General features: G+C 38.4%; 1 protein-coding gene across 1 annotated transcript in view; it reads right to left on the bottom strand.

Annotated features, from left to right (window-relative positions):
* Positions 1–643: 643 nt before the first annotated feature.
* The window catches only part of HUNK (hormonally up-regulated Neu-associated kinase), a 73224-nt gene continuing 54308 nt past the window's right edge, over positions 644–19559 (bottom strand). The window contains exons 4-11 of the mRNA XM_072398155.1: positions 18939–18994; positions 17800–17935; positions 14795–14922; positions 13305–13440; positions 9769–9937; positions 9463–9546; positions 6163–6325; positions 644–5368 (exon numbers count right to left, since the gene is read on the bottom strand). Of these exons, the coding sequence (XP_072254256.1) occupies positions 4707–5368; positions 6163–6325; positions 9463–9546; positions 9769–9937; positions 13305–13440; positions 14795–14922; positions 17800–17935; positions 18939–18994 (1534 nt within the window). The 3' untranslated portion in view covers positions 644–4706. The remainder of the gene's footprint in view (positions 5369–6162; positions 6326–9462; positions 9547–9768; positions 9938–13304; positions 13441–14794; positions 14923–17799; positions 17936–18938; positions 18995–19559) is intronic.

Here is a 19559-nt window from a genome sequence, read left to right as displayed (position 1 = left end):
TGTCCAGTGCGGTGTAATATGTTGGCACTTTATAAATAAAAGCAGTAATAATACTGTTTGTTATTACTTTTTGGGTATCAATGATTTTTTAAAGTGCTTGTATAACATATTCCCTTGCTGCACAAGTACAAAACAGCATAACATATCTACTTACTTTACAGAGGGATATAAAAAGGAATAAAAACATAGTGCTATCATGGTCTGCTGGCAATAATAATTTAATGTCTGATATGGATTTTTTGCCATGGCCAGAAAAAGGCTTATGCAAGAGGTAGCTATGATAGAAATTATGTATTTTTTAAAGAATGAGCTCCTGGGTTTAGGCTGAGATTCCAACATCCCAGCATGGAAAGTAGCCCAGACATGGATCCAGGATGATAACAGAGGTCAATAGTATTGATTGATTCCTGGTATTATATACCTATATTAGTATAGGTATGTATATATTTATTTATACAGTATGTATATATATATATATATATAAATATATATATATATAGATATATATATAAATATATATACATATATATATCATTGACCTATATTATATGCAACGTTATAGGTTGCCATAAGGCTACACATATGCAAAAATCCATAAGGTCCACTGAAGTCTCATTTTTATGAACGCAACAAGACAAAATGGTTAAACAAATTGCAGATTTATGAAAATGTTTCAGTTACAGTCCAAAAAAAACAAATCCAGAACATTTGTGAATTAAATAAAATATACAGTGACTTAAACACCATCCATGTTACAAGGAAATGAACAGCCTTTGATGGTTTATGTTACATGTGGCAAGGAAAAACACCAGGAACATTTTCTTCTGCTACATCTTCTAACAATAAGCGCTAATTACATATTCATGTAATATGTTCCCATATTTCTGCCCAAATCACTGACATCTTCAGAAAACATTCTTTGGTTCAGAGTGAGAACAAGGATTCATTAGCAGCAGTATAGCTTGCAGCTGACAGATCTGATCTGCTAAAGACTTTGCCAGGTTTTTCTTCCAGTCTACAAAAAACCTTCTCACACAGGGTGTTATTAACAGCAGGCATTTTAGCTGAATTTCACAGACCCCCTTTTTAAAGGGTGGTGAGTCGCACATAGGAAGTCTTTGCAAGCAGCCTGTATTTATTCTAAAAACATAACATTTGTGGAGATGTGTTACAATGTATCCAAACCTAAAACAAAATTGTAATATATTGTACTTTACCAGTGCTTAAATGTCACTGTTTTATTAGTTTGTTTTTATTTTCAGTAATCCTGAAAATAACACACTTTTGTCTTTGGGTAGCTACACTCACTTCCTTACTGTGTCCATAGAGGCAGCAATGGTTATCACCCAAATCTGTCTGCCCCTATGTATTACTATTACATGATGAATTATTAGGAATTGTAGTGCAAGGTAAGATTGTATCTGCTTTCCTTTTGCATTTCTAGCAGGATAACTTGGCTGAAAGTTTCCTAGCCTGAAATAGAACACGTCTAAGGACTGGAAGACAGCAAAATTTCTGTTGTGGGTTTGGATATACTTTGAAGGAGTATTACAAAAGCCATAAAAACATCTGCTTACAAATAAACTATAGTGTGAATTACATAGATGTCTCTAGCCATATAAAAATGTTACCCTGAAATGATGTCATGATGCGACTTTCAAACTTGAATTGCTTACTGTTCAATCCATAGTTTGATTGCTGTATAGTATACACAATTGCCAATCTCTGCACCAGGGAAATGTGATTGATAGCTCTGCTTAATGATTACAGAGATAAGCTCTATTAATAGGTCTATTGCCCATTAGTCAAGTCAACCGTGACCATGTGAAGGTTCTCTTTTATCAGTCAATAGTCATAGTCAACTGTACTTGATGATGTTTTGTAGCTTACCCAAACCACTTCTTCGGAGAGCAAGAGAAATACCCCAGTATTCAAACAGGTCAGCCAAATACCTTAGTCCAATCACTTCCATGGATATCTCATGAGTAGCAGCTTGACCAAGCTTTGATACATCATGATTGAGACTAAGTATTCCTAGACATGACCCAGGGAATTGCACTGAGATTGAAAATCATTAAGAAGCAGTGAAAAACCAGGCAGCAGAGCTTGCTTGTCCTAATGACCAAAATAGCTTCTGAATTGATGTATTTGAGTATAGATAGAACACGTCTATTTAAACTGCTCATTAGTAGGAATGTTTTAAATAATGTGGATCAAACACCAATTATTAAATCTCACATAAGTTGTATTACAATCATCATAAAAATAATTTCAAAAGTTGTTCTTGATCCTTTCAAATCTGCAGCTTTTTTCAAAAGAATGGCTGGTGGTCCAGCCTAACTGGCCTTTGTTCGAGGACCTGTTAAAGGGTGACAACTTTCTCTGTTATATACACAACTGGTGGGGACTACATGACCTACATGGCTCAGGCCTGTTCCAGATCTGTTACTATCAGGAAGCCGATCTACAACAATGGTATGCATGTAAACTGGAAGTCGTCAACTGCATATATTATGGGAATGGTTTAAATGCACTTAAATAGCATTTAAGTAAACATCTGGAAACTGGAGTGGCCCCATTGGTTGTGAGTTCTCCTGGCTGAAACAAACAAACTTTGCATTTTCTGGTCCAAGGGTATACAGTGGTATTTCAAGTAAACAATCAGAGATATTGTTCGTTTACCTAGTTGTGTACCCATCAACTAGTGCATAGTGGGCTTTAGCAACATTGAGAGTATACTTTAACAGCTGCTTAAACAGTGCAAAAATAGACAGTCAAATTAAAGTTTTCTGACAATGCTAAGACATTATGCACTAGGACACTCTATATGAGAACAAAAAGGAGAAGCGGCTATACTATTCATTGATTTTTGAAGTTACTTTGAAGCTATACTGTGCAGAGATTCCATGAAGTTAGCTTATTATTGAAAACAGGCTAAAAGGCATTTTTCTAAAGAAATCTAAACACCTGTTATGATGCCTTTTATCTTGTAAAATTGTAGCAGTGATGTCTGTAGCTGAACACAAGAAAAGTATACAAACACATACCTATCTATTCATTGTCACTGGGTTGAACAACCGTAAACAGAACATTATGGAAATACTATTGTACATCAAAGCCTTGGTACTTTGATCATTCTGGGGTTTGCAACTTGCGATCAATTCAAGAATGTTGAGTCTAGATTCATGTTTTGTTTCATAAATTGCAAAATTCCAGGGAGATAAGGCTAATTTACTTTGGTCATTTTTACCATTCACTTATCTCAGACTTTGTTTAAATTTAAAAGGTCACCAAGTGGTTTTGGCTTCCAACCACCACTTAAAGCTGAACTCCAGTCAAACAACTGAAAACACAGCTGAAGTATAAAGATGAGATATATTTTACCAGCGCAAAGAAATTTATATTTTTTTATCCAGTCTGGAAATTTTCACAACCATACTGTGCGGAACAGCTTTGTGACCTGATTTTGCTCTGCTGTTGATAAGAAATGCAGCTTGGTTATGTACCTGCCCGTGGCATGTGATTGGAGTCTGATAAAGATTTTGTTCTTTACTTCCAATTAATATCTATGTTGTTGGCACTGCAGCACATCTGTTGGCTCCTAGCCTTTCTTAGTCTGAGCTTGCTGTGCATGGGATTACTAGAGAGCGATACCACTCGAGTACTTATACTGACTTTTAATATAATTTTAGTGATATATATATTAAATATTGCTTTTAGGGCTCTCAGGAGTTCAGCTTTAGGCAGTGCCAAAATGGCGACTTTCCATTTGTACACATATCAGGCGAGCTTTTTAGCTGAGATGAACCTAATAAGGTAGGGTTTGGAAACTGGTATGTCCAGTCCATACTGTATACAAAAAAACACCAAGAAAGAACTACTAGTAGTAAAATACCGACCTACACTTTTAGTGTTCATAACACAAGCTGCTCTGAATGCTACAACAGCTGGCAGTGCTGTATCCTGACATATGTGCCAAGAGACAGAAGCATTAAGAACATGAACAGGAAATGGTGGCGGGGTTATAGGAAAAACCCTTCAGTAAATAAATCTCATTTCTTGAAACACGTCACTATGTCTTTCATGTGCCTGTCCTGTGAACACCATACACCATACAGGAACATTTCCAAGAGGAAACAATGAATGGAATGATAACGCATTATGAAATATAAACACTGTTACTCTTCAACGAGTTGTGATAAGATTGCGTCCTTGTGTTTGTAATGGCTGTTTCCAGCACAAGTTTTCCAGTTTTGAAGTTATTTCAACAGAGTCAAGTGCATCAAGGTCAGTGCAGGAGTGCAACCTGTCAGAAACACAGGTAGGTATCCTGGTAGGTAACTTCACCACAGCCCTGTTTACTTCAATAAAGTTAGTTACAGCAGTTTGTAGCACTTGCGTACATAATACATGTACAGAAACACAGTTTTGTAGTCTTTGAGGAAAGGTTGCCTTGTAAAATTTCATTACACTGTACCAGACAGGTGAAAGTTGGAGACTCTACAACATCAATACCATAGAAGTGCAAGTTAAGGGAGTGACATTGGTAATCAATGAAGAACAAAGTAGAACAAAATCAAGCTTTATGGATACAATCTGTAATCTTACAAAATTCACATTTACAAGAATAGCAACATTCTTCTCTCTCTGTCTAATGGTGAATTCCTCACGGGTGGAGCAAAAGTAGAGTCTTTTTAGGATGTCTATCAGCAGAAACCATTCATGTCACTGGAGTTGAAACTGGCATATCCAGGGCTCATTTGGTGCAAAGGTGGCATTCGAGATTCCAGGGCGTTTTCAGGTTTTGGAGAGGTAACTTGACTCCTCTTTCTCAACATCTGTCCAATGCCCATCATAGGAAACCGGCCCCGGCTTCTGACACAGTTTGGGCTACCCAAGTTTCCATTGTTATTACAAGAAGGGGAGTGGGGGGAAGTGGGAGACATGGACTCAGAACTTGATGGGCTGCTCTTGTCCTCATAGGTGAAGGAGGACAGCGTGGAATGGGCCTTTACTGGAGTGTTGCTGTCAAACTGAAAGATTGGGGACAGAGTTCTTTCACTGGAATGACGTGGAGAAAAGACTGGTGAGCCGATCACTCGGTACTGGTGGGATGGAGATAATGACTCTATTTGGTCTTCTCTGTTCACAGACTCAAATGAACGTACAACATTGAGATGGGGTTCTCTCATGCGGCCACTCATATTCATATTTACAGTCTCTTGGGAGTGAGAGTCTTGGCGTCTCATCATTTTTGGTGTTCTTGGATCCGGGCTTTGCATTTCCAGATATTCCAAAGAGCAGGAAGTGACACATCCAGTTTTGTTAAACCTGACTTCATGGAATGGGCTTAACCCTCCAATGGATTCTGCAATAGGAAAACAAATGTCAACATGAAGTCTCCACTTGGTATTGATTTTTATTGTGGTTTTGTTGAGATAAGACAATTGAGTACTGTATTACATACAGTATTTCAAGCTTTCAAGAGATCTAATCCAATCTTCCAGGCCAATCAGTAGATCCCTCAAAAGCTTGACGTAAAAAAGTTAACTGTTGGTGCAGATAAAAAGGTATCACAGTTTTTTACAAATGCACTTATACAACTACAATCACCTTGTGTTTAATTGTATCAAAGGACTGATATAGTTAAAAAAAGTTCTGCTGGGTTGTTGGGTTTTAAATTTACACAGTATTACAGTGAAAGCAGCAAAAAGTGTGAGCCAAACTTGACCTACCATGAATAAAGTATGGGTTGCCCACCAAAAAAAACTTGAATGCAAATGTTAGGTTGGGAATAAGCATTGGAAAATTAGAGGGGATTTGCATAAAACATGTAACCTTGGTGGTAGAATCTCAAGGAATTCGTAAACTTCAAGCATTAGCCACGTACATACATCTTATGATATAACGCAGCTTAAAACTTCCTAGAAATGTTGTTTAGTCCAGAAATGGTAAATCATTAGCACAGCACCCTTCCTTTTTGCATGTCCTGGACTTTTATCAAAGAAATGGAGCCTGGGCACAATGGGCATAGCGACTCGTATACAACTATGTGTTTTTACTCTTCTCACTGACGCATGACTATAAAGGCAGAAATGTTATATCTACTTGTGACATCCTATGTTGGGTAAGGACTCCAGGACCATTGGCAGTAACCTTTACCTCGTTCAGACTTGGAGGATTTTCGTTCCTTGAGGGGAGGTTTCCCGTTGTGGTTCTGTGTGATTGGACATGGAGGTTGCCTGTGGGATGGAGAGCATTTTTCTATTTTCTTCTGGACAGAACGCTGTTCCCCTCGCTTTTCAAGGTCTTTAGACTTTCGTTCCTAAAAAACAGAGCACAGTTTGCTGTCAGACCAAATAATCAATTACAAAAGCTTTAGTCATCATAAATGATTTTATAATTGTCTTTTTTTTGCAAAGACTGCAGAGTACTAAATTATACTCATGAATTCTGATACAGTAAAGTGCCAAAATAATACTTTCTTGTTGTCTAAACTAATCATAGAACTTCCTAATATTCCTAATTTTTCATTTTCCCTTAATTTTTCCAAGTCAAGTGAATTAAATTGCTCAGCACTCTGGATGATATAGCAAGTAATGCTATAGATTGTGTTGTATCTAGCATTTGCATTTGCTGTCCACACACTGATTTAATCAGAATGGCCCAGGAAAGGATGCAACAGTAGCAAAACCTTGTGTAAGAGTTCATAAGACATATTCTCACTATTCCTCATCAAGTCTTTATGTGGTTTAAGTTATAAGTATCTAGCAAAAACTGAAAACTCAGTTGTGCATAGATTGATCCTTTCATCTAAACAATGGCGATTGAAGTTCAAAGCTCAGGAAAAAACAGAGGTGTTAGGATTTCAAATCAAACCTGCCCTGTATTTAACAAGTATTTGTGAGTTGCTCAAGCCAAATCCTAACATACCAATCTGGTAACATGTGTGTGACTGGATGCTAATCTACATACCAAAGTCTCAGGGTCTTGTCAACTTCAGTATGTGACTAGTTTTTGTCTTGTGATTAGTTTGTCATGAATAGTTTTCTTTTTTGAAAAGTAGAAACTCTTTTATTACTCTACAATGTAGCATTACATGTGAGGTTTTGTTAAATATTTCCTTGTTTTTATAGTATATTATGCCACTTTTGTTGCACAGTTAAAAAAAATATATTGCATTTTATATATTGCTTTAAATTATTTTTTAGTGTTGAGGGTGTAAATATAAATTATAGTAACATTCCATTTTGAGCCAGCATCTGGCATTTAATGTTTGTTCGCTTTTGTACAGCGCTGCGAAATATGTTGGTGCTATAAAAAACAGTTTTTTACAAAATAATAATAATAAAAATAATTTTCTTTGTCATCTTTGTTTAAAAAGGCCTCTTGTTTACAGAGCTCAGTTGCTCAAACCAGGTTCCACCTTTCTATCCTGATACCCTTAGGAGAAGTTTGAGTTTTCTTGTCCTTAACATTTAATTATTGTGAATTTTGGTTCAGATATTCCATAACACTAGAGTTTTTCTACATTAAGATAGACTTAGATCTATCATCCTGTATTTTTTGGCTTTCATGCAGGCTTGTCATCTGCAAACCTTGTACTGCGCTGAGATACATATTAATTAGAATTTTATAAATAAATATTAGAGGAGCTTTAACCGCAGGTCCACACACTTAGATTCTTCTGTATAGCAACATTTTATATTTCTAGTATGTATATTTTTGTTTCTTGCTTGGCAACCATCCCTAAACTATTATATTCAGATTCTTCAATTAAAAGTTTGAAGCTAAAAATGTATATTTTGGAATGATGTGTTTTTCTGAAGAGGTGCAATGAATGAATGCACTGGTTACACTGTGGTATGTTAAGACTCCCTTGTGTACAGAGGTGATGTCAGTGCAGATTTTGGAGAAGGGGGTGCAGCATTTCCTTGTATCACATGTTCCAGCTACAGCCTACGCTTTCATTCCTTTAGAAAGTTGAACCTTAGGAGGGGTTTCCGATTATCTCTTGGCTTTTCACTGAACAGGAAGCTTCACCCCTGACCATCGTTGACACGCGCTCCATCTGCCAAGCCTTAACCACATTTCATCACTTGCCTATTGTATTACATCCTGAGCCAGCAGAGAAACCACTGAACCAGATCTTGTCGGGGTTCTGTTCTCCCTAAATAACCGGGCTTGTAACATTAGACATCAACAAAGAGGCTTCCTTATCTGTGGCAGGCCAAGGAACACAATGAATGGAACACTCACATCCTGCTAGCTTTCTGCAATGTTCTGTTTTTACTTTTCAGTGATGTTTATGAGAACTGCTTTCCCTCTGCTTTGATCTATTTTGTCTGAATGTATTGTCGAAAACAGGCCGGATAAGTAGCAACAGGCCGCCCAGTCTGAAAGTCAGCTTCAGAATATTTTATTTAGACTTTGAGCTGTTTAACCCTTTAACTGTCATGGAGATGATAGGACTGCATGAATGGAAGCTTATTCTGGTACCATTTGTAAAGTGAACTCTAGCTTGATAACACTTTATGGCCAGGAGTATGGCCAGGAGTATGTGAACTGCCCTCCAAATTATTGCTTTCATGTGTTAGCAGTGTAAGGCAAAGGCAACCCCAACCCAGGTTCTGATACATACAGCCTGCATATGGGTGTACATAAAGAAAACCATTTATGACTTTTACTGCAACCTATTAGAGAAATACCTAAATGTTTGTGGATCTTGGCCCTTGAAAACTGGGTTGAGGACCCTTGATCTAGAAAATGGCAAGGTCCATTTTTGGTCAACCATAACAGTGTGGAGGAGTTTGGTGTAAAGGAACTGCTCTGCACTTAAACCCTACTGAGCACCTTACTGGGATACACTGGATGGCTGACCAACGGTACCTAATCTCTCAAATGCTCTTTTGGCTGAATAAGCCAAATTTTTTATAGACCAACGCCAAAGTCCTTTGGAAAGACTTTCCAGAAGAATGGAGGTCAAATCCATGTCGTTGTACATTAAGCCACAAATTTAAAGGTTTGTGTACAGTGCTGGGATACATTTACTAAGTACTGGAAATAATTGAAGTTGCTAAACCTGGAAGAAGCCAGGCAAAGATGTCAGCTGCAATGAGGAAACTTGTGGACATTTCAACATTGAAGAGGTGGTAAATAAAGAAGAGTCTATGTCCACTTTACATTCTTTCTCTCATGCATCTCCATATTCCAGAGCCAAAAATACAGATCTTTGCACCTAATGTTTCAAGCAACACGTGAACATATTGGATTTCCTCAGATAAACAGGTATTTTTCTTTACTTGCAGTATTTAAATAGAGAAAAATCATGGAAACATTTTCATGTATTGCAGAGATGTACTGAATGTATTTCCCTTTTTTGACCAAACATACACCTAATTCCACTGATACCCAGCTGACTTTTTGGTAGGGAACAGAAAATTGTGATGGTTGGACGCTCACCTCGTAGGAGTTCTTGTTTGCCTTATATTTGTCTAATGGATGCATCTGGTTCTTGTGGCACACATTGTCATTAATGTCAGGTTTCTGGCATGAAAGGAAACAGATGTTAATTACAGAGTGCAGCACATTTTGCAGTAAAAGCAGATAACAGAGCATTCTGATTGTGATAATCATTGCTTCCAAGTAATCCTCGCTAAATCCTCCATCCCTATCCTTCAATGGACCCCAACCATCCCCGAACACAAGCTTGTTGCATCCTTAGGACAGCAGAAATGGCACAGATAATATTTATGAAGGTAAACCTACCCTCATGGCGATTAGATAGTGTTCCAACTTTCTGTTCAGCAAGAAGTAGACGGCGAGGGTGTGACAAGCCCGATTGGACAGAATGACATTGATGACATCGCTGTGCTTGTAACCAAGCTTCTCCGACATGTGACGAATCACACTTTGGCTCAAATCTTCCAGGTGAATTCTGAACAGAAAAGAATTAGAAATTACTAATTTTATTTCTTTCTAAAAATTAAACTTATTCTGCAGTGTTCTACAAAAGTAAGTTACAGAAAACAACACATTAAAATACATATGTAGGCCTTTCGTCGCCTGCCCAGGATTTGCATTTCCATCTATGCAGCTCTTAGATTTACAGAGCATAGTCCTTTCTGGGAGGATAGGAGACCATATTTTGCTTTATTAGGCCCAAATTGTTTTTAAGGGAGGGGGTAGAGTAGCAAATCTTTAAATCTTAGAAAATGAGATTAAGGATAGGGAGTGGATAGTGAGCTCCCTTTCACTTCTTCAGGTGGAGATGAAGCAGAATGTGAGAGGACACAATGAAACATCCTCATCGGGACAACATAAGGGGTAAAACTTTGGTTTCTCTTCCCACATGAGCTCACCAGCAGAACAGACTGGCTACTTTTACTCCCTTTAGACCCTGAGCATTTGGATTGAAAGATGCAGATACCAAAAGATACTAAGATAAATTGAAAGCAAACATGCCTTAATTTATGTATTATACCTACCCAGAATTCAGCTTAAATCTTAAGAAAAGCAATTGCTCCCAAATAGCCCTCTTTTCAATTCAATTTCCCCTGTCCCTCTTTTCTTCACAACCCCCTCTATTATTATCTGATCCTTTGTACCTTTAACTACCAACATTTTTGTACCTGTTTGGTTAGAGCTGCATTTTAGGTTTTGTAACAAGGGCTCATTTTAAACAAAAGAGAGGAGTGTCAATAATTCATTCTCTTGTATGATGTTTAATTACTACCCTAAAGGCATTCTCCTCCTTGCCCCTGACCTGTTGATCTCATCATGGTAATGTTCTCCTGAATACAGATTCCCATCCACCCTGTAATATACACTTGATATTCTATACTATCTCTTCATGGGACAAGTACACTATGATATTTCACAGGAGTGTATGGATGTCCTTCTTAAAAATTCTGCAGAGGATCAGTTGGGTTTAGCAGGCACATTTCTTGGATGGGTCTTCTGATTCAACTCTCCTGAGCTATAATATTTACATTTAGTTGTTCTGCAAAAATCTTAAACTGGGAATTAGCATTATAGAATGGTCGGGGATGCATGCATGATCCATTATGATCCAGAAGCCTTGTGGTGTCCCCTGGGTTAGCGTCTAACTTGAAATGATAAGAATATGCCCTTATTTTTTTGGAGGATATGGAAAAAGTCTGCCATCTCATTTGCTCTCACTTTCTATCAATATATTCCTTAAACTGCAACTTATTTGTTCATTATTGTTGCTTTTCACACCTTACCTCTGTGCTCTGCTGTACAGTAGACTGCTTAGATGCACATACTAAGTCAGATTCATGTACATGCACTGCAATAGATTTATTAATGATTGCAGATTTGCACTATATTGTGTTTTGTATTCCTGTCTGGTGTATTGACTTAAACATACAATTTTGACTGGAAAATCAAGCAGTCTTACGAGTGATTATTTTGTTAAGGGTAAAATAAGGTTATAGAGCAGGGCTGGGACAGTAGGTATATTAATACCCATCAGGCAAAGTTTTCCACTTGCTTGATAACTTTGTTCTTTGGAAATACTTGCTCACAGCTGTTGGGTGCTGCCCTACAGACAGTGGTTGTCCTCAGCTTTAAATGCACAATGGACCATTGCAAATATAATTATGCAATTATAGAAGGTGCTAGACCTTCTCTGGATTTCCCTGTCAAAACAGCCTTCCTATTACACATTAAATAAATAATCTTTGACTGACTGATGAGCTCTTCCAGCTGTGAATTCTTACACCTTTGTTTATATGTAAATAGGAGAATCGCACATGGTGATGACAGACTGTATTACAGTAGGGCAGGGCTGGGCGGGAGGATGTGTTTATTTTTCATGTCTAATAAAAATGAATATTTAGGCTTCGAAATGTCTGGGAACTTTAATCTTCACATCTGCAGAAAATGAAAATGAGTACCAGCATTTCAATGGCTGGAATCCAAATAGCATGCGTTTTTCAGTCTGAGTGCGTTAAAGTCATGAAAGGGTAAGCTGTAGTGTAATTTAAATAGGCAAAATTTGCACCCTATTGTCACCATTGTCTAAATTTTGGTGGCATTTTTTTATTTGTTTATTCCAACTATTCTAAAGATATTTAATAAATTGAATAATTTAACCACATTAACTCTGTATATAGTATGCAATGACCCTTATGTGCAGTGTTTAACCCAGAAATTTTTTTTAAAGATGGGTGGGAAGAAATTGTAGGCGGGTGGAAGTCCCCGTATCATGACGGAACTTTTTAGTAACCACCCAAAAACAGCTGGGTGGTTACTGAAAATGCTGGGCGTCCGCCCAGCTAAAAGGGGCTAGGTAAAAAAACACTGATGAGCATATTATATCAAAGTGCATATAGAAACCTTAACATACCTATATTATAGATTTGACATTAAATAAACTTTGGGCTCATTAATAAAAAATAAAAAAATAAACTAATATCTCCCAAGCAAACCTATTTCCTGCACTGCTAGGGAAAGCTGCATCTTGCTCCCCTTTCTGAGGGTACATCTTTAAGGATTCTTATTTGTGCAGGAACTTGGGATCTGCATAGACAAGTATTGGCAGTGCTCAGAAGTTTCTGCCTTATTTTTAAATGATCATATGTCACCAGTGTTAATTGATGATAAGGCAAATGTCTTCTTGTTTGACTGTCAACAATCAGATAAACAGATTATAGCCACTTATGTCCCAATGTGAACAGCTTCAATGCATTAGGCTGGCTCTTTGCAATCTGATAAAAACCAGCAAGTCTGAACAATACTTGTGAAATTCCTGCCTGGGATGGGATAATAAATGGAAGTGATTATAAATGCATAAAGCTTTCCAGCATATTAGTAAGTTCCTTTATGACTAATAACTAGAATCTCTCCTTGTGACTACTGCATCAGATGTCTGGATAACAAATATAGCAAGACCTGATAGCCCACCAACCCAACCTCTTCTTGATAAGACATTTGCATGTCCATGTCCAATCCTTGTGTACAACAGGGCACCTCAAGAAGGTCATTATGTAGGTCACATCTTGATAGATGCCAAAAAGACCCCTACCATTACATCAGAACCCAAACAGGCTTTAGATATCTCCAAGGCAGACACTACTGATTGGACTATGTAAATATTTGCATATGATACAGACAGATAATGTTTCTGTATCTAAATCAAAATCTTGTGTCCACACAATTTGTTCTAACAGAGGTGTTATTATTGTGCAAGATACTACATTATGAAAATAACAATAGTACAATTCCACAATAACACTAACAGGCTGTTTTGGCAGTACAGAAGGTGTTGTTGAACATACCTGTTTGGGTAAGTATGTGTATGCAGGGGCTTGCCGTAATAGTTGTCACTAAGCCAACGGTTTCCCAGTGCTTGTTGGATATTGGGTCTCTTCAGTGGATCTGGTTCCAGCAGTGAGCGCAGAAAACTGACGGCAGCTGAAGAAGAATGAAATGAACAAAGAATGAAATTAACTGCATGTGGTCTTTTCCTCTTATTACTGACGCACTGTATATTTTTAGGTTCCATATATTATCCACGCACAGAAGCCTCTTCAAATAAATTTTAATTCTGCAGCAAACATTTAGAGGGGTCTTCATAAAAAGGAAAACTGTTTCAGTGGTCTGGAAGTATTGAAGTTGACGTTATTGCTTAAGGCTAGGTACACATGTGCAATGGTTCTCGTTCGATAATCGTCTCAGGGCTTATATCGTACAAGAATGTTGCATGTGGACAGGCTCATTGTCCGAACGACCATCCTGCCAGATCCACAAACAATGACCAACCAACCATCGTAATGGAAGTGAAGAGAAGAGAAGAGAGCGCTCCGTCGCCAAGCCCCCCCATAGAGCAGAACGGTGCTGTATGTACAGCGCTCGTTCATGCAGTCGTTACTCGTTGGAAAGGATCGTGAAAGATCCTTTCCAACAACAATTATTGCACGTGTGTACATAAAGTCTTTAGCCAGCTTCTTTATCTATTGTCTGGGACTTTGTAGTTCTGCACAATAAGCTTTTATGGCACTGGGAGGCAGATTAGCTTCCATTCCTCTTATCCACAGAAGCCTATAAAGGTGGAACAGCCAAGGAACAGATCCTGGAAATCATGAAACCATCCCACTAAGGTATTTTCCTTCCCTTTGTGTCCTACAAACACAACAGAAAGCAATCGGAAATCTGTCTAAATTTAAAGCAAATCCTCTCTCCTCTCAACAAGTGTCCTAATTGGAAGCTCTACATCCTACTGTTCAGATGACAATTTGTAAGAAGAGGAATAATACAAATTTAACCTAATTGAAATGTTTGTTACCAATTCACAACAGTGAAATTATATTATGGTTCAGTCAAATTGCTCAAACAGGTGATGGAAATAATAATTTTAAATGAGATTCAGCCAACATATTGTACTTCCAATAATTTCCATATATTTCTCTAACTTCATTCTCTTCTCTGGCTCTTTACAATAAGGTGTACAATAAAAATACACACATTGTTAACAATACAAAACCCAGCAGGAAACTAAAGGTGTAAGTGCCTTGCTTGATACAGCTTACAATAAATGTGACTCAACCTATCTGCCATAATCCAAGAGCTCAGTCAACAAAATATCCCGGCACTTTGCATGCATTTTCTGACAAAGCAGAAAAATCACAGAGCATAATTTCCTTTTACAAACCAGCACATGCAGCAATAATGACTATATAGAAAGCGCTTTTAGATTGGGCTGGCAAGGCAATTGCTGCAGTGACACGTGTCTGCCGGTGAACAGTTTCTAAAATATGGAGCTACTTACCGGGGGAGAGGTGGGAAGGTAGCGGATTCATGGATTTCTCCACCATTTTCTGATACAAAGCTCTCAGGCTAAATGGTTCCACCGTGAATGGCAGTGTGCCCGTCAGCATGGCATACATGTTCACACCACTGAAAAAAAGAACATTATGAAGGTACCGGTTAGAGCCAGGCAACAAAATAAGACGATGATTTAAAGGCTCTCAATTATCTGGGTACATCAATTATCTTAAGCTGCGTACAGATGTTAAATTTATTGTATATTTCCAGTAAGAATGAACAATTGCTGTACATACAACATTGTCCTGTTCATTGGAGAGGGGAGGATGAGCGGGAGGCACCCTGCTGCATCCTCCTCCATATTATATTATAGCAGTCATCCTTGCTTGGTCTTTTTGTGATCCATCATAGCTAATACTAAACAATGTTGCTGCTGTACAATCAATTTTAGTCTGGGATGATAATCACAATTTTTATCTTTGCTTTAATTTTGTGTACATGGTTTAAACAGCCTATAGTGCAGGGAGATGAATTCGGGAGTTGTAACCCTCTCTGGTCACTGGCCCTTCCTCTTGGAAACAACTGTTATACAAGAAACAAAGTGCACATAAATACTGCATGCCAAGACTGTACATAGAACATTTTGGTCTTTTCTGCCAAATGTTGTAATTAGTAGTTTTGTGTTGTATGCATACAGTTACTTGCTGGTATGGTCAGACTGACCCAGCAGGTGACATTGCCCTGTCCGCCATATGGTTGCAAGCTATGTGCTCTGCTGTGTAGAGAATTGATATAAAAGTTTTAGCACAAAGGTGGAAAAAGGCAAGCGTCTGATTTCAGAGCCAACAAAATGTTTTTAGTATTTTATCTAGCAATTCCCACTTGGTGCCAACTGTTTTCACATTTCCTAAATACATGCAGTGTAAAGTGAGAGTTGCAGACATTCTTCTTTCCTCCATGCGGTTACCATAGTAACCTGCCAGCCTGCACCATGCTCCTGGGAGACAATCATTAACAGCTACGGTCATATTAACAAATGCTAAATAAATGAATGTAATATAGCTAAGGTAAAGGATCTTTGGATCTTACGCAGATGCCCATTAATTTATTTTATATCATTTTTGGTATATATGCCCAATGGAAAGTTTAGTTTAAATCAGATTCCAGATACGTGAAACTTTTGTAAAGAAAGCAGCTTTACCTTGCTGCAGAGAAGGACCCTATACCCCCTCTTTATGGAATTAGTACCTCTTTGCAGGTCTGACATTCCTCCATGGTAAGTTAGACCTATGGGTCTCCAATTGACAAATTCCATGCTTCCTGCTGATTGTACAACCATGGCAGTAACTCAGCAGGGGACATGTTGGACCTCTAAAGAGACATTACTGCTTCCAAAAAGAAAGGAAGCGTCCCTCTCAACAGCAGGACCCTGGAAAGAGAAAGGCTTTTCCATTCAAGCTGTGGCTGCCTGGTAAAGAAAACTATTGGTAAGGCTTTTGTTTTACTGCATCTGTATTTAGGTCATTTAAATTAATGTTTGATTGGGACTTATAAAAATATTTAGGTGGGTAATCAGTAATTCACTATGATATGTTTCCTAGTATTTCCTAGTAAGCGCCAATGACAAGGATAAAATAAAATAATAAGTGTGACCAGATTTGGTGATCACACTTATGGTGCAAAACCATGCCGTTAGCCACTCCTGGGCACACAGCTGCAGCACATTGCACCAAGGCTGGCACTGCAGTTGAGCCTGCAGCAGAACACTGCATCTCACTGCGGGGCTGAAATGGCCCATAAGGTGCCAACAAACATCAGGCAATGAGTCTTTCATTTATGGCTGGATAAGTAATTTCCATTATTAATTCTGGTAGACGTCGGTAGACCAACAATGTTGCCCATCCCAAGATTATCGGAGCAACGGGTCAGGATGGTTCCCAGCTAACCATTATTAGAAGCAGTTGCCAATGATATCTGCTAAATGCTTCTCTTACCAAATCGCTATGCACGGTCCTGCACATGCACCAGATTTAAACATATGTTTTCCAAGGTCTTTGATCAGAACGATTGTTAGGCATGTTCCATGAGTTGGTGACTTAATTGTTAAAGCCCGAAGGTAGCTTCACATTTGCGTACAAAATCATTTGCTTAAGTAAACCCCAGAGCCCTTGCTTGTTTATTCATTTGGGAAATTGCTGGAATGACTTACTCATTAGAACCTCCGGGCTTTGCATGTCCTAATGGAGTGCAAACTTTTGGCAAAGGACATCTGCACATGTGAAAGGTCAACAGCTCTGGCTAGGCACTGTTTATCAACATTCCTGCCTTGCTGTGTCTGGCTGGGCCTCCCAGGAATGACCATATAAGCAAGGTGTCTAAGCTTGCACCCTGATATAAGGTGTCTTTCCTTATCTGTTCCCACAGCAGGGCAAGATCGACAAATCCCAGAAGCCACAATGTGCTTAAGTCAAGGGCATCACTAATGCCATTGCTTGTGCCTAAAATAATAGCTGACCAAAAACAAATATTTAAAGTGGTCTTATCTTGCAACACTTAAAGCCTACCATTTTATAATATTACACACACCATACAGGAAATAAGGTGATGGTGTCCCCTTGTCCTGTTATTTATAAACAGCAATGAAAAGCGCTATTACAAAATGGTTTGTGCTGTTACACTACAGCAGCAGTTGCAGAGCCTTCTGTATTCCCATAATGCTAACCAGGGTTTCCCAATGTAGTCTGTGCATGTATTATGTACGGATTATAGATCTTTGATCATAGGTAAATTCTTAGAGGACAACCAGTTCACCCATTGGCTTCATATGCCTTCAATGTCTAAGATTCCCCACCAAAGCCTGATTTAGTCGTTGGAGCTGGATCCCCAAGAGATACAAGAAAGCCACCTGAACACCTCTGCCTACTTAAAGCAACTCAGAAATGAAAAGTTCATCTTAACATTAGTAACAGCTCAGAATATTTTCCAGTAAAGTGGAGAAGAAATACTTACATAGACCAGACATCCACTTTAGGTCCATATTTTTTCCTTGCAAGAAGTTCGGGGGCAGCGTAGGCTGGGCTGCCGCATTGTGTGCTGAAAGGGTCGGTATAGCCCAAGATTCCGGCACAGTTGCTCAGACCGAAATCTGCAAACAAAGTTCCTCATTTTACCAATTTTTACACATTTACATGAATTGTAAAGCAAACCAGTCAACTATTTTGAACTGTCTTTGGGCATATGGGTACAGTTAGTATGGCTTATTCCTTAAGGCAGCCCTTTTATTACAAATTGAAAGCAAAGTGATGCACAGAGGAGAGTGTTCTAGATAATAGGGGGTTATAGCAGCCACTGTGTCTACTTTTCGGTTAGATGTTTGCTTTTAAACATTTTTAACTAGCCGTACCACTACAAGAACAAATGAGACTGTATGGCCAGGATTAGAGGATGGAGAAAGCCTAAAAAGAAGAAGGCTGATTGTGAGTACTAAATGATGCTCTAAGCTCAAATGACCAAAAGCTTATACAACAGGTTTAATTTGCCTTGCGAAAGGGAAGGAATACCCAATCAGAACTCTGATACCACTCCTTATCACATGTCTAAATGCCTAGTCCTTGGGTTAAAAGGTTAGGCTAACTTATAATTTTTTACAAAGAAAAGTGTTGAGTCATTTCATTCCTCATTAGTTCCGAAACAAGCAATTCGTTCCCAAACCAGCCTATAGGAGATTTAATAGCCTTATAATAAAATTTGAGTACATCATCAGTTTTAGGAGTCAGTCCACCAAATGAAAAAACTGGTGGTTGTTCCATAGATTGCCAGCATAAAACTGCAATATCAATTAGTATTTTGTTTGGAATAATCCTCCAAATACTGGGCCCCTTATGGGACACCCTAATGTGCAAACAATAATCTACATTCATCTTATCTCAATAGGTTTTTTCACCAAACCAGTCACAAGGGTAATTAGAGGACTGCCGAGTCAGCAGTGATTTTGGCACTGAAGAAGGAGACAAGATGTAGGACACAACAGAGGTACACAAAGCCTATTGAGGCGTCACGGTCTACCGCATGTAGTCTCTGCCAGGCCACAGCAAGAGTAAACGAAGGAATACAATGCTAATGGAGAACTCATTAAAGAATTTGCATACCGATGAGCTTGATGTTGTTGTTCTCATCCAGTAACAGATTCTCAATCTTCAAATCTCTGCGGGAAAGACAATAAATTAATGAGGGTGAGAAGTACTGATCCCAAACAAGGTAATGTAAAATATTACAAGCCATTACTGAAGCAAAATGAGACTTGATTGGTTAATGAGAGGAATAAAGAGTCATTATTAGTGCTGCCAAATAAGTTAGAGGGTTCCAAACAAAATCTGAACATATTTGGAGCATTGTGTGATCTTGATTAATCACAATTCATAGATACGCCTCGCTATGTTCAAAACTACACTGGAGCGGTTCAGCTCCCTGACTTGCTGATGGTAATTGCACAGAAAAGGAACGCATTTGTCAGTTCTTATCAAATCAAATGCAGCCTGCGGGCTGCCGCTGATCACGCACTTGTCAAGATCAGAAGGAGATTTTAAGGATTCTGTGACACCATGCTGCAACACTACCAGAAAAAAAGTGTTTTTTTATGTAAGCAAGATGAGAAGCTGCTGATAAAACATGGAAATTTCACATCTCCGGCTCCTGATCCGATTTAAAAACAGTCACACTTATTTGCTAAGACGGTGCAAAGTGCAAGGATGGGAAGTACAATGTTCTAT

The sequence above is a fragment of the Pyxicephalus adspersus genome, chromosome 1 (assembly GCF_032062135.1).
Source record: "Pyxicephalus adspersus chromosome 1, UCB_Pads_2.0, whole genome shotgun sequence".
Classification (NCBI taxonomy): Eukaryota; Metazoa; Chordata; class Amphibia; order Anura; family Pyxicephalidae; genus Pyxicephalus; species Pyxicephalus adspersus.
The sequence above is the reverse complement of the archived record's forward strand: the minus strand, read 5'-3'. Positions and strand labels throughout refer to the sequence as shown.